Raw genomic sequence first — 23,772 nt, forward strand, 5'->3', positions numbered from 1 at the left:
AGCCCTCCCTAGGAACTGAATCTGCCAATGCCTTGGCCTTGGCCTTCCCCGTGTCCAGGCCCCCAACCCCGGCTGTGGTGTTCTATCATGGTAGCCTGAGCTGACTAAGACCAAGCCCAATCACAGATGCCAATGGTTCTGGGCAGGAGCCAGTTCCGAGCCCTGTTAGGAAACCCAGGCAGGACAGCTGTGCCCTCTGACCCAGGCAGAGCTGGCAGCTGCTGCCCAGAAGACTTGATTACCTCTTCTTACCTCAATCACCCCTACTTCTTAGGTTTCTCAATCTAGGACTTTATCTCTTAGCTTCCTGTCTGTCTTTACGCCTTGAGTGCCTCTTCTGCATTGCCAGCATCCACGAACAGTGCCCTTATGGGCAGACACCTGCCCCAAGGGCATCATCCCACCCCCAGAGATGGCACTGCTACAGCTGAGGCCAAGCGCCCACCGAGCCACTCCCACTCAGTCTAAGGGCCCTCCAGCAGCACAGTGCAGAAAGCAGGCCCACAGGAGAGGAGTCAGGCCGCGCCACACTCTGGGGCAGCAATGATGAAACCCCGAAAACCAGCACGGAGTCTGCAGCAGAGACTGCTCTGGATGGGGGTGGAGCCCCACACCGTGCGACCACCCACTCTCAACATGAGCAGACAAAGCTGACTGGAACCTTCATTCCTCTTGCACAGATCCTCCCCACCCCCACTGGCCCCGCCTCCCCCAGATCTGGGGCTATATGGGGCTATTTGGCAAGCCTGAGGGGGCTGCCACATTCCCAGGCGGTTTCACTGGTGTTTAAAACCCTGTAAGAAAGTGTTAAAGGGGAGCCGTGGGCCACCACCTCACTCCGCGTTAGTAGGGCTCCTCCTCTCTGGGCCACTGCCCTAGTTTTTTTTTTTTAACACATTTTGTAACACACAGCCCACAACTTCACACGCTGCTAAATGCTCTGGACACTCTGCCAGCATGGCCAGCCAACCCCGAGACCACCTCCAGAGTCCTGGGCAGGGCTGGCAAGGACAAGAAAGCTCTGGAGAACAACAAATGCTTCTCTCTCGCCCATTCTTCCAGGGAGCGCCCTGGACCAGAGCCCTCCCTACACCACCACAGCACTGGACTGCTCGGGTGGGCACAGACGTGCTCAACCAGGGAGGCTACACGTGGCCCCTGTGGGGACGCCCGCACCTTGGGTGTGGGAAGCCCACGCAGGTGGGCAGCCAGGCCCCTTGGTTCAGCAGACCAGGCCAGGAGCACAGAGAGCCGCCACAGCCACGGCAACAAGAACACCACGGCCACGTGGGGCACGGGGCTGAGGGGACAAAGGCTGCAGAATCAGTCCCTGTAGTTCCTGACTCCAGACCTGGCCCTGAACTCAGCCAACTCAACTCCAAATCTCCACAGTTAGCAAATGCTTCCGACCAGCCTGCCGGGAGCCCCTAGAGGTCTTCAGGGGTCACTAACAAGAGGCTGGGACACACCGGGCACTAAGGTAAATCTTTGTCAAGTGAATAAGTCAGAGGACAGGGAGACATACTGACATGTTCCCATCATGTGAAAAGTAAGCTTCAGAAAGACAAGAAAGTAGACATTCTGCCCAGAGGCTTTTCTGGGAGGTGGGGAGCACCATCAGACTCAGAAACTAATGGACTCAGCGGAGCCACAAAGGCCCATCAGAAAGCAGCGTCCCCACCCTGTGGCTGAGAACACAGGGGACGGCTCCCAGCCAGGCCCAGACCTGAGCTGAGGCCAACAGGAAATGCAGACCCAACACTCTCCCGCCAGCATCCCCAGCTCCCCAGGACTCAGGACAGACAGTCTTCGCCTAGAAACACTCAACTGCGCTACCTCAGGGACTGCTGTTGCAAGCACCTCTCCAGTTCCAGCCTGGAGGACGTCCCTGAGGGTGACCCCAGGGGTGCAAATGGAAAGCTGGTGTGGCCCAGAGGCCTCATGCTGGCCAGCTGCTCCAAGGCAGGCCCCGGTGCTTCCAGGGACAGCTGGCCACACCTGTCACCTTCCGAACCAGGCTCACAATTCTTCCGTTGTGCAGCCACCACTGGCCCTCACCACTGGGGACGAGTGTCCCTGTCAACCTCCAACCTCCCATCTTAACCCCATGGCCATCTGCACCGAGCCAGATCCCCTACCGTGTAAGGTCATCCAAGCACGACAACAGACTGGCTAAAAAAATATTTTTGCCTGGAAGTGTCTGTGGTCTTTCCTCTGGGATATGGGGCGCATGGCCCAGATGCCCTCTCATGAGGGCTGACAGCAGACGGCCTGCCACTCTCAGTCCTTCGGGGAAACGTAAGCTGCACAGAGCCCTTGCCTCGGGCCAGACTGGTTGACACAGAGCAGGAAGGCCTGACCGTCTCACTGGACTAGGGTCCGCTCCGAGGGGCTGAGCTTGCCCCGGAGCAGAGGGGCAGGAGCAGACAGACAGGCCCTTGTCTGTCCTGGAGCCTTTGTCAGAGCTCTCCCTCCCCCTGCTCCTGCTTGCTCCACCACTCTCCAGAGGGATCAGTCCCAGGGACACCCTTTAATAACTTCATGGCATGCCAAATTCCCCACTTCTAGGAACTCAGCACATACTACTGAGTCCCAAAAACACATTAACACACTTTTCTACAACTTATTGATCCTCATGAATAACACCCTCACATGAGCCAGAGGCAAAGCCACAGCCCCGAGTGACTGTCCTGACTGCAGCAATCCTGCTGAACACAGACAACCAACCTACTTTTTTCCAAGCCCCAAAAGAGGAGTTTCACCTAGAAGGGATTCTTGCAATTATCACCCCTCCAAGGGCCTCACCAGGCCCACAGGAGCCATGGACTCCACCAGACTTCACTTCCACCATCAGAAATCCCCAGAATGAAGGCTGCGGCCACATCCAACCAGGAGAAGCAGTGCTTCAGGTGTGGACCAAGCAATCATCACCCATCAGAGCATCCTCTATCAGGCACCTCTTGCCACAGCTTCCTCTCTCAGGACAGGCCCACCCTTCCTCTCCACCTACCCCCCATCAGAAGCCCAAACTACTCACCACTCAGTCAGCCTGGCGCCCCCTGGCCTGGCTGCCCCTGAGACTGAGGGAGAGAGCAGATCACACGAGGGCCATGTTGCTCTGAGCCCTGCTGCACAAACACCCATCAACTGCAAGTGCTCTGGGGCCCAGAACCCTAATAACGCCCAGTGTTTCTGGGAGAATGAACCGGTGGCCTCGCGAGGAGGTTCCACACCTCTCCCTGATGAGGCTCACACGAAAGGACCTCAACCCAGCCTCTCAACCCAGCCTGTCAACCCAGCCAAAGACGTCTCCTGTGCTAGGACCTGGGGCAGAGTCCAGCACTATGGGCCTCAGTGGGCTCCCTGGGCTGTGTCAGGCCCTGGAGTCACCTGAGGGCTCCCAAGGGAGTCCCCGAGCAGGAGGAGGTGGTGGAGACTCTGTGCCTCCCTGAACTCTCTTTGCTGTGGACTCGCACTTCTGTTCTGCTCCTTCAGGTTCTGTTCGCAGGGCCTGCTCCCCAAGTGCCTGCCCTACCCCAAAATGTGGGTCTAGCTGTCTTGCTACAATAAAGCTGAAACCTGGGCAAGGTTTTAAACCCCTCTCAGCCTCAGTTCTTCAGTTGTAAAATGAACCACTCACCTGGCAAGGCTTAGCTTAAGTCAAACAAGAACTGCCCTACAAAGTCCCCAACAGAGGGCCTGGCCCCAAGTGCTCAGTGGACAGCAGCTGCCGTCAGCCATGAGGAGGAGGTAGAAAGAAGGTAGCACCATCTATTGTGCCAGTGTCCCACCCGCAACCGCTCAGCTACAACCCTCCTCATATCAACTCCCTGGCATTAGAACACCCTCCATCTTGAAGGACTATAACCTCAAGCATCAAATCCCTTCCCTGGCTTGTCTGGCTGGCTCCTGGCTTCCTCTGTGGATGGAGCCCTAGAGCCAGCAGCCTGGGAAGTCTTACCAGGCCTTCCAAGTACGGGGCTACAGCCAGGCCCCACCCACTTCCCATAGGGTAAACTTCCTGCATTGTGACAAACTGAACGCAGTCCACACACTCCCGGACATAGCAAGTACTGTCAAATGTCAAAAACGATCCGTACTCCATCTTTAGCCCATCATCCCTCAAGCTGGGAGAGCCAGAGCTCAGTCAGGACTCAGGCAGAGAGAAAGCAGGGACGAAGGCACCACCCATCTCCCCGAACCCGACGCCTCTGTTCACAGACTCAGTGGTGCTTTGTTTCTGAGAAGGCCCATCACGGGGCACTCATACATGCCAGGTCTCCCCCATCAGATCTGTTCCTGGACATGCAAACGCCAGGAACCCCCACGGTGTCCACCTAATACAAAATGAAACAGGGGTTCTAACAAGTTCCTTAACACTCTGTGCTTCCTGAAGCCTTACACTTACAAAATGTAAACGTGTGTCTTAAAGTAAAAACGTGCTGCCAGCTATAAGGTCCCTCAAAGAAGAAACCGTTTCTTCTTCTGTGGGTCTCATGACCCTGAGAAACTGCCTTTTGCACTCAAGAGTTGCAATTCTCTTCAGTCACTAACCGCACAAGTTTCTCACACACACACACACACACACACATATCCATCCACACACACACATACCCCCTACACTACATAACCCTTCTCCAAACACTACACAGCTCTAGGACACCTTTATTAATTCTGTGAAGAGAATCAATTTTGCATAAGGCTCTCCTAAGGCTGTGATTTGAATGAGAGAGAAGGATCCTAAGAAATTACCCTCCCTCTACAAATGAGATCCTCTGGTGCCGAGGAGTCCAGGAGAAAGGAGAAACTCCCCCCCCCCCCCAACACCTAAGACAGCACTGAGACCAGTCATGGATCTGCTGTCCCTGGCGCCTTACTCCTTCCATGAGCACTCTGGTGGCCCCTGCAGAGAACAGCCCGAGTATACAAGACACACCACAGTTCTCATACCATTTTCCTGCCATCGGCATTCCCACAGTGTGTGCACAGTGCAAAGTCCTTCTGTTGTAAGTGAGGAGGAATTATATTTAAAAATATTTTCAAACAGGTATTTCTATTTAGCAGCAACAGGCTGCTTCATAACCCCAAAGAGCCACGTGCCAGACATCGTTTTGTTGTGGGATATAAACATAGCTCACCGGGTGGCCCTTACCTTTAACAAGCAGCCTGTCCCTCACAGACACCCGCCGAGTGGAGTCAGAGGCTGTGGCTGACGCCCGGGACCCTTTGAGACCATCATCCCGCTTCAGCTTGCTTGCCAGCGTCAGCATCGCTGCTGCCTTTTTCCTGAAAGGCAAAAGGCAGGCTAAGCACTCATCTCCAGACACTGAGACAATGATATAAGGTGATTTTTAATTTTTTCCCATAATTTAAGTTGTAGAAAAATGTAGCTGTAAGATAGATTAACAAGACTGCATTCCTCCATAATGAATTTGGGTAATCTCTGCTGCTGCTGCTAAGTCACGTCAGTCGTGTCCGACTCTGTGTGACTCCATAGACGGCAGCCCACCAGGCTCCCGTCCCTGGGATTCTCCAGGCAAGAATACTGAAGTGGGTTGCCATTTCCTTCTCCAGTGCATGAAAGTGAAAAATGAAAGTGAAGTCGCTCAGTCATGTCCAACTCTTCGAGACCCCATGGACTATAGCCTACCAGGTTCCTCCGTCCATGGGATTTCCCAGGCGATCCAGTACTCCAGTACTGGAGTGGGTTGCCATTGCCTTCTCCGGAGTAATCTCTATGCCTCTCTAAATCTAATTTTTTAAAGTATGAATAAAAATTTAAAAGGAGAGCCAAGCATTTAATATTCACTGAGCAGCAGGCCCTGGGATGTAGAGCTCATGTCTAGGGCAGCCTCCATCGACAGGTCCCACACGGGCCCACCACTGCTCACTGCCCTCCCCTGCTGCGGGGACCCTGCCTCTGAGGGTGTGGCCCCGGTGTCTGGCCCATCGCAGACCAGACCGAGGGGAGCTTCCGCCCCTGGTGAGGAGGGAGCACCGCAATGCTTTCTTCCCTCCTTTAATAAAGGTGTGGCTAGAACCTTAATAAGCATTTTCACATTTGTGTATGTTGTGCTGTACTCACACTGGAAGGCAACAGCAACTTAATCAAGTTATAACTAATGCCCCAAACTAGATCCTTTTCACTCGGCTGCTTCCAGCCCACTTGTGTTTCAGGTTCCCTCCCCGACAGCTCACCGGGAAGGACGATAAAAACCAAGCATGGGTGATGCACCTGCTTGGGAGAAAGGACTTAAGTGTCAGCAGTGTTCACAGACAGAACTGTCCTCCAGCATCGCCTTCTTTATGTACACAAACCGCCATTCCTGACGGGCCGCCAGACTCCTCCTGCATGCTTTACCAGTCAGAGAGGAATTCTGGAACTTTTGACTGAGGACAAAAATTGATCACCAGCTCAGTATTTTCATAATTTCCTTTGTTGTTTTAATATCATTTCCTTGCAATATCACTCTGATCATTTTCAAGAGAAAATGATCCAGAATTTCCAGATGAAAAATTTAAACCTACGTAAGGAAAGAACTTTTAGTTTGAGGCCAAGATCCTGAAAGCCAAACTATAAGAATAACTCTCTCCCTCCAAAAGTGGTATCTTTTGGAGAAGGATATGGCAACTCACTCCAGGATCCTTGCCTGGAAAATCTCATGGACACAGGAGCCTGGTAGGCTGCAGTCCATGGGGTCACAAAGAGTCGGGCATGACTGAGCAACTAACACTTAAGTAATATCTTGAGCCATTTTAATCCAGTCCCTCACTTTTCACATCATCATCTGTGTATCTCCCCACCCCACAAAGACTGTAAGATTTTATTTTCTATTATGAAAACAATATATTGAATATGCTCTTCTGAACTACACAGGACCTCTCACTCACCTAATCCCTTTAGGAACCATTGGTCTCAATGCTTCAAGAGACAGTTCTATTACACATCAGCACTCACGAGCTCCTAGAACGTTAGCTCTGGGAAGGACCCCTTCCCCTGACTCCGACTTTCTCATGGATGTGGATTCTGGGACAGCTGGGGCCTGGGATCAGCTTCTAGAAGCTTCTAGAAGAGGTCACCATAGAAACACTGGTTTCCCCCGAGTAGATGATGGGGATGTTTCTATCCTGAAGGTGGTGATGGTTCCAGGGCTATATACACACATCAAGACTGATCAAATCACATATTTTAAACACGTACAGCATAGTGGACTTCAGTTGTATCTCAATAAGATTGGTCAAAATGTGATACCAAGCCATCACTAGAGAGGATATAACCATTTAACACACATCTCAGCTTCACCCAGTGTGGGGGACTATCGCTTCAGCTTACAAAGCAATCTCATGAGGGAGGGCTGGGGTGGCGTCAGGAATATCTGTGGGCTCTTGCCCACAAGCTACCAGGGACAGCAGCACCATCTACAGCCTGGGGGTCCTGCTCACCCCCACCACCCCCAAGTCCCGCTCCAGGGAGCCTGTCATTAATCCCTCAAGCAGATCTGGATCCCAAAGCAGTGTCTGCCTCCCGACCAAACCCACTGCCAGGCACCCAGACTTGAGGACATCAGTCTTGCCGTATCGACAGGGCAGCCTGATGATGCGCCAAGATCTCCATCTATCACAAAGTCCACTTGGTTTTTACACTCTAGCTGACCTTGGTAACACAAACATGGCAAACAACAAAAGCACAGCCTGTGTAAAGAGAGTTCGGTGGGCAGTACCCTAGGAAAGCCATAATAAAGAGCCCAGTGGAAGAGTGGGTCCCAGGGCACACGACTGGCCCACACCCAGCTCCCTGCAGGCCTGCACTGAAGGGGCTGCTCAGAGCATCCCGGCAAGACCGACTGACACAAAGAAAGGCTCACACCAAGATGTTTCTGTGTCGCCTCAGCCTGTGGACTCTGCTTAATCATCTTACACTCCTACCCCACACTAAATTCTTCTCTGTGGGCAGAGTATGCCCCATACACAATTCCATTTAGAGTCAGATTCCTGGTTTTCGATATTCAACAAGTTTGTGACCCTTAACAAAAGACACTGGGCTCTGATTAAGCAACATATAAAAACTGTGATGTCCTGTTTTTCCATAGAAGACAAAACATATTCTGAACATTCTAAGAAATCTAATTATATAATGAATACCTATTTCTCCATCATCTGCATCATTTTCATACACCACTTTAGGGATAAACCAAAGGTCTAATTTGGGCATGTTCCATAGCTGTTAATTTAACTCTGTGCAAAGAGATGTGAATGAAAATAAATTATTCAAGCTGTCAGGTTAACTGAACACCTGTGGTTTGCTTCAGAATTCTATTTTCCTTCGTCAATATGCTTTACTCTTTGAAGACCTGGTTTAAAACTAAAATTTCCCTTTTACCAAAAATTACACTTTGACCATGGCGGCATTTTCAGTAACAAATCAATTACACTGAATAGCACACTCAGCCTCTAAATTCCTTAAGTTATAACTGGCCCATTTAAGTTCTTCCTCTGGGTGGGACTTTATTGCAAGTGTTCAAAGATTTTTATGTGCTACTTACTGTGGTTTAGTTGCTAAGTTGTATTTGACTCTTTAGCAACCCCAGGGACTGTACCGGTCAGGCTCCTCTGTCCACGGGACTTCCCAAGGCAAGAATACTGCAGTGGGTTGCCATTTCCTTCTCCTGGGGATCCTCCCAACCCAGGGATCGAACCTGAGTCTCCTGCATTGCAGGCATTTTCTTTACCACTGAGCCACCAGGGACGCCCCTGTGCTGTTTACTAGGCTCATCATCAGGAAGTATTTACTCAGCGTTCTGGCCTGCAGCGGCAAAATCAGGCCAGGCCACCTGTACAGGGGCCAGTCAACTCCTGGGGTGGGGTACTCCTTAGTCAGAATTCTTCTGCCTTGGTAGAGTCCCAATCTAAGTGTAAAAGGTGAAACTGCATGTCACTAGGGGTCAACCAACTCCACAGTCAAAAAGGGGCCCAGATCAGGACATAAAAAAGTCCACAGCCATCCTCCTCCTTCAGAAGGCCCAAGGAACCCGCCCACCTGGCTCAGTGGTTGGCTGCCTGATGATCTTTGGAGCCCAACCCTTTTATCCGGAGCGGTAAACCGGCCTCCCCGTGCCCTGCCTACTACCTGAGGGGTAGTTTGTCCAGGTGGAGGTCCTCAAGCCCCGTACCAGTTAACCTGCTGGTGATTCTTGGAACATCTCCCCAACATGCGCCCTTCCCCTGCCTCATCCCCTTACCAGCCTGGAACCTTCCGTACAAGGTAGATGGCCCTCCTCCCTGTTCCTCAGCGACACCTCGCTCATTTCTGGAAGCTTCTGCTCTATCTGACACCCCGGTCTGGATGCCCTGCCTCCCCTCACCACCTCATCCTGCTTCTTCCTTCGGATAACCGATGACTATGCCGCAGATTCCTGCACCTCCTCCAAGAAGCCTTCTCCCGCCACTCCGAAACCGTCCCGACCCTACTCGGGGGCTGGGGGGAGGGCAGAGGGGCGGGCCCGATCCCGAGTATGACAGTTGAGGGAACCGAGACCCGGGGAGGGGAGGGCCACACCCAAGACTCCACAGCAGCCGGGACTCGGCGGCCTTAGGGATGGGTCCAAGATGTCCTCGCCCCATCCTCTGCCCCGGGAAGACCCTCCAAACCGGCCCCAGTCTCCCCTAGTGGGAAGCCGCAGGCACTCCGGCGAGGCGGCCGCCCGGCTCCTCCGCACCCTCAGGGGTGCCCCCCACTCCCCGGCCTAACCCGATTCCCCCGGACGTCAGGAGTCCGGCTGCCCGCGTCTTGAGTCCCGCCGCCTCCAGCCACTTTGGACCGGTGACCTTGAGCCCGCTGGGCGCTGCGTTTCTTCGCGGACAATGCGGCTCGCAGCTTCCCCCCCGAGACGGCGGGCGACAGAGGGGGGCCGCGGCGTGCCCCCAAAGCCCGGGCTCAGGCGGCCTTGTCCGTGGAGCCCGGAGGCCGCCAGCGCCCCGGCCCCGCACTCCCCAGCCCGCGCCCCGCGGCGCCCGCCAGCCCTCCGGCCCCGCACAGCGCCGGGCCGTGAGGAGAGGAGCGGCGCGGCCTGCGGCGGCCCCGCGGCCGCCCGCCCGCCGGGTGCACCGGCGCCGAGGGAGCCAAGCCGCCCTTCCGCGGCCCCCTGCAGCCCGCCGCAGGGCCGCGCTCTACTCACCTGGGCACCCCGAGACAGGCGAGGCGGGCCCGGCGCCCAACACCATGCCCCAGCCGGCCTGCGGCAGCGAGACGCGACCCCTCACAGCCAGCACCGGCTCCGGGCGGCGGGACCGGAAGTGGCGGGGCGGAGACTCGACCGCTCTTGCCAGAGGCGGCGGCGGCTACGGCTGCGACTGCAGCGGGCGCTTTAAAAAAAAAATTCAAAAGCCCGAAGAACTTTATTTGGAGCCTGACACACGAACAGCAGTGTGCACCGAGGAAGGGGGCTGGATTCGGCGGCCGGCCGATGGGGCCTAGCTCATTGGCTGCGGGGCGGGCACGGATCTTGCGGCCCTCTCTGATTGGCCAGTGGCGACAGGGGGGCGGGTCACCCAGTCATTTCCCGAGCCTGCGCGCCAGAGCTCCTGGGACTCAGAGCTAAGTTCCTGCCTCCATTCATTTGATCCTGTGCTGGGTCTGGGCCTACGGCTCCGGATCGTCACGCAGCGTGGTCCGCGGGGTCGGCCAGGCTGATGCTGACTGCTCGGTGGATGGGGCGCCCGCTGTACGCCCATTAGCGTGCTCAGAATGCAGAGGAGCAGCCCAAAGCCCGCACGGTCGGGAGTGACCCGGGGCGCAGCTGTCTCAGACTTGCAGCCTCCAAACTCCCCAGGGTGCTCGCGGGGCCCGCAGTAGAATCGGTGGGGCCTTTCCTGTTGCCCTACGTTTTTTATTCCTTCTTTCATCGCTTACTCTTTTGTAAAGTACTTACTTTAAAAAAATCTGTTTCAAATTGTTCTAATTTCTAGCTTCTTCAATTCAGTCGCTCAGTCGTGTCCGACTCTTTGCGACCCCCATGGACTGCAGCACGCCAGGCCACCCTGTCCATCACCAACTCTCTGAGTTTGCTCAAACTCATGTCCATCAAGTCGGGGATGCCATCCAACAATCTCATCCTCTGTTGTGTCTCCCTCTCCTCCTGCCCTCAATCTTTTCCAGCATCAGGGTCTTTTCCAGTGAGTCAGTTCTTCGCATCAGGTGGCCAAAGTATTGAAACTTCAGCTTCAGCATCAGTCCTTCCCATGAATATTCAGGACTGATTTTCTTTAGGATGGACTGGTTGGATCTCCTTGCAGTCCAAGGGACTCTCAAGCTTCTTGAGTACACACTATTTTCCTGTCCCTTCGCGTCCTGGTGAGGTTGGTAACAGGCACTGTGGCAGGTTTGTGCAGGGCTCCTGGAGGAGTGAGCCATCTGAGAGAAGAGGTTCACCTCGTGGACAGGGAAGAAACAGCCAAGAAGTTAGAATTTTATTTTCAGAAGCCCCATTGAGAGGTGTTAGAGGGTGGTGTGACAACATCAAGTTTCCTTTCTAAAAGAGGCTTCTGGTTCCGAAAGCTGATGGAAGAGGGGACAGGCAAAGAGGAAACCTGGGTCAGCAAGACCAGTCAAGAAAAAAATTCATGGTGTTACTTCTGTTTGGGAACAGTTTCCTCCTTCTTTACCCTAATTTTTTTTTAAGCTTAGACATCACTTTCTCAGAGAGGGCCGAAAGCTGGGGAGGTGCAAGTGCCCCTCTGTGTCTCTGCTGAAGTTCTGAGCTTCCTTGTTCCTGGTGGTCAGGGCCACTGCCTGTTTCCATCAGCTCCTCTTCTGTGTTTCCCATCGTCTGACCCTCCTCCCCCGTCCTGACATGTAACAGGTACCAGATAAATACTACCCGAGGTAGTTGCAGGAGTCCTGGAGAGAGAAGATAAGGCCTTGAAGCAAGGCAGCACGTGAAGGTGCAGTGGGCTGGCCTGGGTACATGTCTTGCGGAGGAGCACTCTACAGGACGGCCTGAACACACACAGGCCCGTGGTGGCCACACCTCACCAGTGCAGATAAATGAAGCCATTCCTAACTCCATTTCATAAGGCTGCCTCATGCCTTCATCTGAGCCTTATTTAGGGACTTGGTTGATTCCTATAATCTTCACAACAAGCTAATGTAACAGGTGTTTTATTACCTCTGCTTTTTGGATGAGGAAACCGAGGCACAGACGTCATCTGCCTGCCAAGGTGGAGCTGGGGGTCTGCCCTCAACCTGTGCACCATGTCCCTTAGGTGGCAGGTGCTGCCATCGGCCAAGAGAAGGGCAACGCTGGCCCTCCTGCTTCCGAGGGAAGCAATTGGTTTTCATCCATAATCCCTTCAGAACCAAACTTTCACTAACTCAAGCACAAAAGACTTAGAAGACAAGATATACATGTGGAATCAATCTGAGGAGGAAACTGGGAGCCTGGCTTCTAGCTCTTAGTGGCTCCGAGTCTTGGCCTCTGGGGACTGGCCTTGTCCTACCAGATGCTTCTGTGTAGCTGGGGCCTGGCCTCAGATACATCTTTACAATCCAGGCCAGTCGCTTCCCTTCCAGTCTCCCGTGTGTGTGTGTATGTGCATGCCAGTGTGTGCTCATGCCCATGTATGTGTGTGCATGTGGGCATGCCTGTGTATATGTGTACATGTATGTGTGTGCAATTGCCTGTGTGTGCACATGCCCGTGCACCTATATGTAAGGGCGGAAGGGGTAGAGTTGTGAGCCTCTAGTAGGGAAGAATCTTTGTATTCTATTACAAGTTAATCATCAAAGGGATATTGCCTATAAATTTAAATGATACATAATGGCCCATCCTTGGGAACCCTCTATTCCCAGGGAATGAGCATTAACCTAAAACTCATTTGTTGAGCTTACAGGAACCATCCTGACCAGGCTCACAAGTGAATGACTACTGGAAGGAAGAAATTAACACGTCCCCTCCAGAGGCTGATGGGGACCACAAAGTGTTTGACTTTACCCCCCTCCACTTTTAGCATAAAAGAAGTCTGAATTCTAACTTGGGTGGGATGGTTCTTGGGGATACTGGGTCCACTATCTTCTTGGTCTGCTGGCTTTCTGAATAAAGTCGCTATTCCTTGCCCCAGCAACTCCTCTCTTGATTTATTGCCTGTCATGCAGCGGGCAGCATGAGCTTGGACTTGGTAACAAGCCTCTGAGAATAGCATGGTGCCCAGGGATGAGCAGGTGGACACAATTCATTGGGTGTTCTTCCCACCTCCTTCATCCCTACCCTGAGAAGCTAAGCCCAGGGCTTCTGGCTGAAGCATGGAAGGGGAGATATCCCCTATCTTTTCAGCCATGCCAGACTCTGGACACAACTGTACAGGCTACCCCAGAAGCTGTCCTGGCCGGTCTGGGACTCACTTCCCTAGTGACATGGTACCACCAAGGTCTGGGCTAACCAGGGCTCTGGGCACTCTTCAGCCTGGGGCATCCTGAAAACTGGTTAATATCACCTGGGACAAGGGCCCGGGTGCCTGTTGGGTTAAGGCTGGGCCTCCTGAGCAGGAAAAGGCTAGGGGAGCCCTAAGAGGGTTGCTTTCCTTAGCTATTCACTCTCTCTACCCTCTCACACACTCTGTGGATGGAGCGGAGCTCTCTCATACCAGCAGCACCCAATCAGGGTAGACATTCCTGGCTCCTGGCTTCATTGGAGGATTGCTCTGCCCACCCTGTTCTGTGGACTCCAAGCCCTTGCCAGGGCAGGACCTCACCGATGTTCCCAACCCAGCCCCTTGTGTGGACTGGGACACAGCCCTAACACTGGATGCTGAGGAGACGTGGGTGGAAGGGTCCGCCCCGGCCCTCAGCTGGTATCTGTTCCAACCTGTTTGGTGGTTATTCCAGGGTGCGCTTCGTTTCCTCCAAGCAGGCCCATTCTCCTAGGAAGCAAGATCCAGGGCACTAATGAGCAGGCTTGGACACACACAGGCCTGTGTCCCTCCAGGGTCTCCTGAAATCTATCTCAGTAAGTCAAGAACTGTGTGATGGGCTTCCCTAGTGCCTCAGTGGAGAAGGCAATGGCACCCCACTCCAGTACTCTTGCCTGGAAAATCCCATGGACGGAGGAGCCTAGTAGGTTACAGTCCATGGGGTTGTGAGGGGTCGGACACGACTGAGTGACTTCACTTTCACTTTTCACTTTCATGCCTTGGAGAAGGAAATGGCAACCCACTCCAGCGTTCTTGCCTGGAGAATCCCAGGGATGGGGGAGCCTGGTGGGCTGCGGTCTCTGGGGTCACAGAGAGTTGGACACGACTGATGCGACTTAGCAGCAGCAGCCACAGCAGTGCCTCAGTGGGTGAGAATCTGCCTGCCAATGCAGGGGACCCAAGTTGAATGCCTGGTCCAGGACGATCCCACGTGCTGTGGAGCAATTAAGTCCATGTGCTCCAACTACTGAGCCCACGTGGTGCCACCACTGAAACCTGCACGCCCTAGAACGTGTGCTCCACAAGAAGAGAAGCCGTCGTAATGAGAAGCTGGAGCCCCTCACCGTAGTCTCTGCTCGCTGGCCACACAGAGAAAAAACCCCACACAGCAACAAAGACCTAGCACACCCAGTAAGTGTATAAATTAATTAATTTAAAAAGGAAAAGAACTGTACAGTGAGCATCTGTCAAGTGCTGACTGCCGGAAGGAGACAGAATGTTTAAAGCGCAGACCCTGTCCTCTGAAACCATGAGCTCCGTGGAGAACTAGTCCTGGTAAATCACTGTAGGATGGGGAGATACAACTGTGACTCAAGGTTGCCCACACACAGGAGGTCAGAGTCTCTGCAGTCTCCCTTGAGAGACTGCTGGGGGAAGGAGGAAGGAAGGACAGCGATGCTGACCACAGCCCTGGCCTTCGAGTCCAAGTGGGGAGGCTGGAAACAAACGTCCAGGAGCCAAGGTCGTCCTGGTGCCTCCTGTTGTTAAAAGTGGAGATGGCACATTGTTATTGTTAGGAAAAGATTGACTGGGGCTTTTAGAGTAAAGGGCAGTGTGCTAATTTGGAGAGGCGAGGAGGAGGCAAAGATTAAACCAGACAGTGGCCGGCAGTGCTTCTAGTGTCCTGGCAGGGAGGTTGTCTTAACCAAGACCCGTCAGCACGCCCAGTCAACCAGTTCTGGGATCCTGAGTAACACAGGCCCCTGGTGTAATAGTTGGGCCGGCCCAAGGTATGGTGATGACGGCTGTGGTGCTGCTGCTAATGGAAGTAGCTATCCAGGCAGCAGACAGTTGGACTCTTAAGTAGTGTGACTTTAATTACATATTGAGTATAATTAACTTTTGACTGGCCCCCAGGGAAAGCATCATGTTTCCTTTTATTCCTTTAAAATAATAATGAGATGAGCTACGACAGCTTTCCTGAAAGGGGGCTGAATCTAAGTGATGTTTTGAGTATTACAGGCCTGAGATTTTCTCACTCACCCTAAAGCCACACTGGGCACATTCTAACAAGGGCTGCGCTTTGTAAATGGAATGCAGACGTCTGCCCAGTCAGCGCCCCGTGGTCCCCGCCCCCCTGCCTGCAGGCTGCACTTCTGTGCTCCTTCCCATCAGATCGGGCCCCCATGAGACAGAGCGCTTGGTGAACACAGGAGAGAAGCCGCCTTCCTGTGAGCCTTTGCTCTTGCTTTCGTAAGGAAATATACGAAAATCATCTGCCTTTGTCACACTCCTGTTTTGCATTGCATATTCCTTAGTATGACTCACTGACTAAGGCCCATTCATCTTTTCAGGTGTTTCCATGCTACTGATGAAAAATGTTTTATACTTTAGTTCTTGGTAGGGGACATAAGTAGTATGGATGTGTGTGTGACCACACGTGATAGGCTGAATACATAGCCCCTTGAAGATGTCCTTGAACTAGTTATTGGAACCCGTGAATGTATTACTTTACATGGTAAAATGGACTTTGCGGATATGACTAAGTTAAGAATTTTTAAGATGGGGAATGCTGTAGATGGAATGTTTATGTCTCCTCATATATTGAGATCCTAGCCCTCAAAGTGATGATGTTAGTTAAGGATGTGGTGATGTTGGGAGGTGATGAGATCGTGGGGTGGAGCCCTCAAGAATGAGATTAGTGCCCTCATAAAAGAGACTCAGATAACTCCCCTGTCCGTGCTATGGGAGATCACAGAGAGAAGGTGGCCATCTCTGAATCAGAAAGTGGAACCCATTACCAAATCTGCTGACACCTTGACCTTGGACTTCCAGCGTCTGGAACGATGAGAAATACATTTCTGCTGTGTATGCCCACCCAGGCTGTCGTGTCTTGTTGCTGCTGCTGCTAAGTCACTTCAGCCGTGTCTGACTCTGTGCGACCCCATAGACGGCAGCCCACCAGGCTCCCCCGTCCCTGGGGTTCTCCAGGCAAGAACACTGGAGTGGGGTGCCACTGCCTTCTCCGGTGGTGTCTTGTTACTGCAGCTTAAATGGACCAAGATGGAGAGAGGGTCCTGGATTATGCAGGGGGGCCGTCACAATCTCAGGGTCCTTACAGGAGGCTCAGGACATCAGAGTCAGTGGTGGCAGACGTCACAGTGGAAGCAGAGGCAGGAGTGACTGAGGAAGGGGCCTGAGCCAAGGAGTATGGGTGGCCCCCAGAAGCTGGGAAAGGCAGGAACACGAGTTCCCTGAATCCTCTGGAAGCAGCGGGGCCCCGTCAACCTCCTGATCTTTGATTTCTGACTCTCAGAATCGTGAGAGAATAAATACATGTTTTAAACCTTCATTGGCTGTGGCGCCCGTAGGAAGCTGATGCACAGTGCCTCCAGGAAACATGCCAGGAACGGTGGCTGGGGGCTTCAAGGGCAGCCTGGGATCTGGGCATTCAGGAAACCTTCCTGGAGGACTTGGCCGGTGCCATCAGCCCAGGGCGTGTTCACGGGGATGCGGGATGCTCAGACTGTGCTTGCGGGAGGCGCTGCTGCCTGTGCTGTGTACGTTCTGTAACACCTATAGTTTTCATTGTTCTGAGTATCTGACCATGTGCACTCCAGTGAGTGCTATGGGGGGAAAAAAGAGCCACAAAACACTGTTTTCCCTTAAAAACAAACAAACAAAAAAAACCACCACGGCTGAACATGTATATCCATGAGAGTTTATGTAAACACTCAAGAGAAGAAGGCAGGAACGTAATCTGGAGTGACCACGCTGTGTTCTGAGCATCCGTAACAGTCCAAGGCGATGTCCATTGGTCTGTGTCTTGGGCTGCACCCCGCCCCCGCCTCGGGACCACACTAGGGTCAGCTGGGGCAGTCACCTGGCTCACCGGGGCAGTCCCACCTCCAGGGATAGCCACGCCCCTGCCGCCATGGCTCTCTCACTAGAGACTGGGGTGAAGAACCAACATTCCAGGAACTCCTCTCCACACCCTCATGACTGACATCTGTTGGCAGAACTCCAGTGATGGCCACGCTGTGGTTCCTGCTTCTGAAGAGGAGGAGCCTCTGTTCAGAGTGGACCTGGGCCACTGCTTGCTCTGCTGGCGTTAGGTGACCCAGCACAGCCCTTTGGTAGGGCAAAAAAGAGATCCTAAAAGCCTTCAGATCTTTTGAGCCAGAAATTCCACTCTAGGGACTGACCTGATGAGTAATGCAAAAGCAGAAAAGGCCCTGGCACAAAAGTATCCATTGTTACAGAACTTGGAAGCAACCTCAAGCTCAGTATTGGGGGAAGGGTAACTAAATGACCGCTCATTTGCTTATAAGAATATGACACTGTGATTACACTTGATTGTTAGGCAGATTATGTAGAACCTGAACATACTTATTACATTGAATAAACAATCAACATTCAGATTGTATAAATTCAGTGACCATCATTCTGAAAAACCAACAAACGGGCAGAGACTGGAACTAAATGAACAAAGTGAATATAATTTTTGTGTCAGACTGGTAGGATTTTGAGTGAATTTTCCTTCCAAACTTTATTTTGTCTTCAGGATAATACAAAGGTCTCTTCTAAACACGATTGACCCTTACCTTGAGCACACATCGCGTGTCAAATAAATGGTTTTAATGCTGCTACTCACTAGAGAAGCAAATATGAAGCAGCGTAAGGCTTCCTTGAACAGATGGTTTACAAAAAACAGGCAACGCAGGGACTTTCCTGGTGGTCCGTGGTTAAGACTCTGTACTCCCAATACGGGGGGGACAGGGTCAATCCCTGGTTGGGGAGCTAAGATCCCACATGCTGCACCCACAAATAAATAAGGAAGACAGAGAAAATGGTTTTGAAGTAGATGGTAACTAGTAGAGATCATATATTAGTTTTATGGCAAATCTACATGGTCGTATGAATGCTCCTCCTCCATCTGCTATGCATACAGTACAGTCAAGTCCAACAGAATTCTGAACAAGAGGTTTTCTACAAGAAAAGACAGTCTGCCTCACGGCAGTCCCCAAACACACACTGCAGGGAAAAGTGAGAGGCCTGGAGGAAGAGGAAGGCCGGGGAGCACTGGAGAGGTTACAGTGAAGGAGGAGGAGGGAGAGGACACAGAAAACAGGATGCAGAAAGACGCAAAGGCACCCACGCTCACCATCAGTACTGCCCTTTATTCTGGAAGTTCTGGCTGACTCAGGAAGGCACGTGCCAGAGACAGGAGACGGGCAGGAGAAAGGACCAGGCAACATGACCAGACCACGTGACCAGCGTCCTAGCGCAGATCCTGAGGCAGCTGAAAACCGCAAACAAGTAACACTGAACGCACTGCTTTGTATGAAAAAAATCAATAGGTATGTTTTATGTACCAACACCAGCTGAGAAATTATCAAGAAGTCCTTTTCACATTGTCATGAGGAAGGCGCAGGGAGAAAGACATGTGAAATATTTAAATAAGCTTAATGGCCAAGAGGCGTGACTCGGGTAAAGGAAATTACAAACTCTCTGCCTCTCATAATGTAGATGTCTGGATCAGGGAAGGGTTCAAAGACACGGCCTGCACAGAAAAGCTCACATCGCTAGAGGGGACTACCAAGAACCAGCTGCCAGGGAGAGGGGTCCCCAGGGCTGGTCGGAGGCCTCACAGGATGTCACATGGAGGACAGGTTAATATCGCCCCATCACTGCTGGCCTGTTCTCAGCAACATCAGCCTGGAAGCCACCCAAGTCTCTACCCACAGGTCCTCGAGGAAATAGGGGGCGTCAGCGAGCCAGCCTGGGCAGCTGCTCACAGAACCAGCAGACGGGCACCTCCTGGCACGGAAAACTGTCCATTGTCTGTCACAAAATGGAAAACTTAGTGGTGTACTTGCCTGAACAGTATAATGACGTTGTGTCAAAATGGTCTGTTCAGATAGAGATAAGTTTACGGACTAGCAGAAAGTATTTAGAAGCATGTTGTATTAGTTTTTCTAGAGCCGATGAAACAAAGTACTGTAAAAGGAGTGGCTTGAACAGAAGAAATTCACTGCCTCTCAGCTGGGAGCCTGGAAGCCTGAGGTCAGGGCGTGGGCAGAGTCGGTTGCCTCTCTCCCAGCTTGCGTCTCCTCCCCGTGCCCTCCCATCATCCCTCTGTGCCCAGATGTCCCCTCCTTACACGGACACCAAGCATGCTGGACTGGGCCCCGCCCCAGCAACCTCATACTATTTCAGCTAGCTCTGGAAAAGCCCTATGTCTAAGGTCACATTGTGAGGCTCCAGGGGGGTTAGCACTCAACATGAATTTGGAGGGGACACGATTCCACTCTTGACACTCACACACCAACAGTTGCTCTGGGCTACAGTGTTAGGGGGAAACACACTGACGGAAACCGCCCCACCCTGGCCGGGCACCATAGTAACCATTTGCGTGAGTTATTTTAAGACAGGGGCTCCTGGTAAGGAACACGGAACTAATAAGCCACCACTAACTGGAAGAGTTCAGGAAAGGTCAAAAGGAGACACCACATGATTGACCACTTCCCAGAATCCTTATCGACGGCTTCCATCTTGGCTGAGCAACGCGTGCGCCACCAGGAAGGACTCTGGGTCAGAATGATTGGCCAAAGACAACCAAGGGGGTGACAGAGGATGAGATGGCTGGATGGCATCACTGACTCAATGGACACGAGTTTGAGCAAACTCCGGGAGAGGGTGAAGGACAGGGAAGCCTGGCGTGCTGCAATCCATGGGGTCACAAACACATGACTGAGTGACTGAACAACAAGGAGAGGGGCGGAGTCCTCTGAGGCAGGCCTTTATGTATAACTGGAATGCTGCTGCTGCTGCTGCTAAGTCGCTTCAGTCGTGCCTGATTCTGTGTGAGCCCCACAGATGGCAGCCCACCAGGCTCCTCGGTCCCTGGGATTCTCCAGGCAAGAATACGGGAGTGTGTTGCCATTTCCTTCTCCAATGATTAGAATAACAAAACAAAAATAATAAAAAACAAGTCAAAGGAACAGTTCCAGCACAGAGTCAGAATCGGCTTCTTCTCTGTGCTTAACCTCTAAAGAACAGCCCACTAATAAAATGAGAATTCTCCGCACCTTTTAAAAACGAATATCTTAGGTCACTGGGCTAAAAATTGAGAGAGGAACTCTGAAATTCTGCTGCTTCTAAAGAGCAGCAAAAAATTGGCCCAGACAGTCACAGTCCACTTTATGGGACTCTGGAAATTAAGCAAAGGCTGGCAACAAGTCTGAATAAGACTCAACAACAACAAAGCGACAAGTCAGGAGGCACCGGTCCCAGGGAGCAGGTGAATCTCAACGAGCGCAGTTGGAACTTGTGGGGCCAACATGTGCTGGCCCTATCCCCTGCTCCCCAGCCCCGCAGTAGCCGTAAAACCAGAGAGGCTGAGACATAAACAGACCATGGGCAGCCTGTGTGCAAAAATAGAACCCTGGCCACAACCTGTAGAGGCGGCCCAGGACCCTGACCCCCTCCCCACAATACACGGCCCAGGAAACAGCCTGCTCTAAGTCAGACTTGCAAGGAATGGGATTGTTTTCATTCTAGGAATCTAAACAGTTCCTTCCGTAACAACCTGCCTCACATGGCCAGGACCGGATGGATAACTGACAGCTTCCCTAAATTTTGTCCCCATGTCCACTTCAGGGCCAATCAGAGAAAGCCAAATACACTCATCATGTGGGCTACCCCAGGCCCACGGCCCCAGCAGGCACTCTGGAGGCTTCCTGTCTCCCAGCAGAAAGCCCTCTCGTCCTCTGCCTGCCTTTGTGTGTGTGTTTGTGCATGCTCGTGTGTGCACACTCAGTCATGTCCAACTCTTTGTGCCCCCATGGACTGCAGCCCACCAGGCTTCTCTGTCCATGGAGTTTTCCAGGCAAGAATACTGGAGCAAGCTGCCATTACCATCTCCAGGGGACCTTCCTGACCCAGGGATCGAACCTGTGTCTCCTGCATTGGCAGGCAGGTTCTTTGCCAGCTGAGCCACCTGGAAAGCCCTGCCTGCCTTTGAGTCTTTGCAAACACAAGTAATGGCAGCTGGCTCTCTTTCTACAGCCAGCTCTGAGTAGGTAGGTTTTTGGTTTTTTTTTTTAGAGATGTTTAAAACATAACAACTTGCACTTAAGGACTTCCCTTGAGATTCAGTGGTTAGGACTCCACTTTTCCAGTGCATGGGATATGGGTTTGATTCCTGGTTGGGGACTAAGATCCCACAAGCCTCTCAGAATGGGCAAAAAAAAAAAAAAAAACCTCTTACATTTATTAATAATTACACTACCTATTCCTAAATATAGCTGAATATAATTCATAATATGGAATGGACATATGTGTATGTGTGTCTGTTATTATCTGTCTATACTATCTACTTATTGTATGCTTTAATGGATATGAATAAATAGGCTTTGCTCTTCTTATTGGTTGGTCTTTCTTGATTTCCATAAAAATAACAGCCCATGTTCCCAGCAGGGGAAAAACAAATCTTCATGAAGAATTATCATCTTTTGACCTATCTGGTAACTAACTCCCTGAAAGACAAGCTCAAAAGATTTATCCTTACTTCCTGACTTACACCTTGGCCCCAGGGCTTAAGCCACCATGTAGGGGGCATTTGTCAAAAATATTCACAGACAAATTGTTGCTGCCTAAGGCAATGGCACCTCACTCCAGTACTCTTGCCTGGAAAATCCCATGAATGGAGGAGCCTGGTAGGTTGCAGTCCATGGGGTCGAGAAGAGTCAGACAGGACTCAGCGACTTCACTTTCGCTTTTCACTTTCATGCATTGGAGAAGGAAATGGCAACCCACTCCAGTGTTCTTGCCTGGAGAATCCCAGGGAAGGGGGAGCCTGGTGGGCTGCTGTCTATGGGGTCGCACAGAGTCGAACATGACTGAAGCGACTTAGCAGCAGCAGCAGCAAGGCAATAGTTAACACCTGGGGCAAAGGATATGTGTGCTAAATCATGTCAGTCATGTCTGACTCTGTGGGACCCTATGCACTATAGCCTGTCAGGCTCCTCTGTCCATTGGTTTCTCCAGGCAAGAATACTGGAGTGGGTTGCCATACCCTCCTCCAGGGGATCTTCCTGACCGAGGGATCAAACCCACATCTCCTACGTCTGCTGCATTGGCAGGCATCTTCTTTACCACCAGCGCCACCAACCAAAAAGCTTTCTTCCTTTTCTTGGAGAATGGTATTAGAAATCAACATCTGGGTGCTGGGCATGCCCATTGCTACTGGGGTTTGGACCTGGCTGGAGAAGTTGTAGGTGCAGCCCACTGGATACCGGATAGGTTTGCTGGTTTCTCCTTGTCAGAACGGGTCTGCGGTCACAGAGCTAGCAGAAAGCTATCCTCCAGAGGTCCGGCTGAGAATAGGTAGCCATCAGCTATGAGTGACCAGGCACACAGGCATGCAGAGCGAGTGGGGCTAGCGGGGATCTTCCAGGGTGCAGGTGGACCAGGTAAGACATGGTGAGGGACCAGAAGGTGAGAAGAAGGAATCAGCATGCTGGTGGGCCAGGAGGCACGGACAGCGTGGTGTCTGTACCAGGGGGACCACAGGGAAACTGTCACCAGGCCAGGCTGCAAGGCTGCTGAGCGGCCATGTGTTCTCAGTACGTGCTGGGGACAGAGCGCCACCCTATCGACCCATCACAGCCGCGGCAGGCAGGAGAGCTCCTCGTCATGTGTCCCTGTAGCACCCTCTACTGGGGGACTTAACACTGTGTTCACTGGTAGAGGAGAAGGCTTCAAGAATTTTTCCACCACTGCAGAGCTGGTACTGAAGGGTGAATTTGGAGCTGGGAGGGGATAAATTGATCACTGGCATCAATCAGGACAACTCTCTAAATATGCCTGCCTATTAATTCTAACACGAGCTTCAACTGTCCATCAGTTTCAATTCATTGGTTTTGTTCACATCAGGTTCATATTTTCCTGTTTCTCTGCATCCCTGGTAATTTTTGCTTGGATGCCTGATACTGTGAATTTCAAGCTGTCACGTGGTAGATACTCTGTAGTCCTAGAACTATCCTTAGCTTTGTTCCGGGATGCACTTACACCCCATGTTGGAAACAGATAGACTCTCCCGGGTCTTGCTTCTAAGACTTGTTAGACGGGATCAGGGGCTTCTCAGGTGGTGCTAGCGGTAAAGAATCCACTTGCCAACGCAGGAGATACAAGAGACGCAGGCCAATTCCTGGGTTGGGAAGATCCCCTGTAGAAGGGAATCTCCAGTATTCTCGCCTGGAGAATCCAGTGGACAGAGGAAGGAGCCTGGAGGGCTACAGTCCATAGTGTCGCAAAGAGCTGGACATGACTGAAGCCACTTAGCATGCAGACTGGACCAGAGCC

The 23,772-nt window shown here is 52.2% G+C and overlaps 1 protein-coding gene across 6 annotated transcripts in view; it reads right to left on the reverse strand.

Moving 5' to 3' along the window:
* UBE2F (ubiquitin conjugating enzyme E2 F (putative)) overlaps window positions 1-10,283 on the reverse strand; it is a 45,796-nt gene extending 35,513 nt beyond the window's left edge. For all 6 annotated transcript variants that reach the window (XM_086375745.1, XM_086375728.1, XM_086375737.1 and 3 more), the window contains exons 1-2: window positions 10,176-10,283; window positions 5,153-5,286 (exon numbers count right to left, since the gene is read on the reverse strand). In XM_086375745.1, the coding sequence (XP_086231871.1) occupies window positions 5,153-5,270 (118 nt within the window). In that variant the 5' untranslated portion in view covers window positions 5,271-5,286; window positions 10,176-10,283. The remainder of the gene's footprint in view (window positions 1-5,152; window positions 5,287-10,175) is intronic.
* Window positions 10,284-23,772: the final 13,489 nt, after the last annotated feature.

Source organism: Bos grunniens, chromosome 3 (genome assembly GCF_055505025.1).
Source record: "Bos grunniens cultivar Pamir isolate PY7600 chromosome 3, Bosgru_T2T1.0, whole genome shotgun sequence".
Taxonomy (NCBI): Eukaryota; Metazoa; Chordata; class Mammalia; order Artiodactyla; family Bovidae; genus Bos; species Bos grunniens.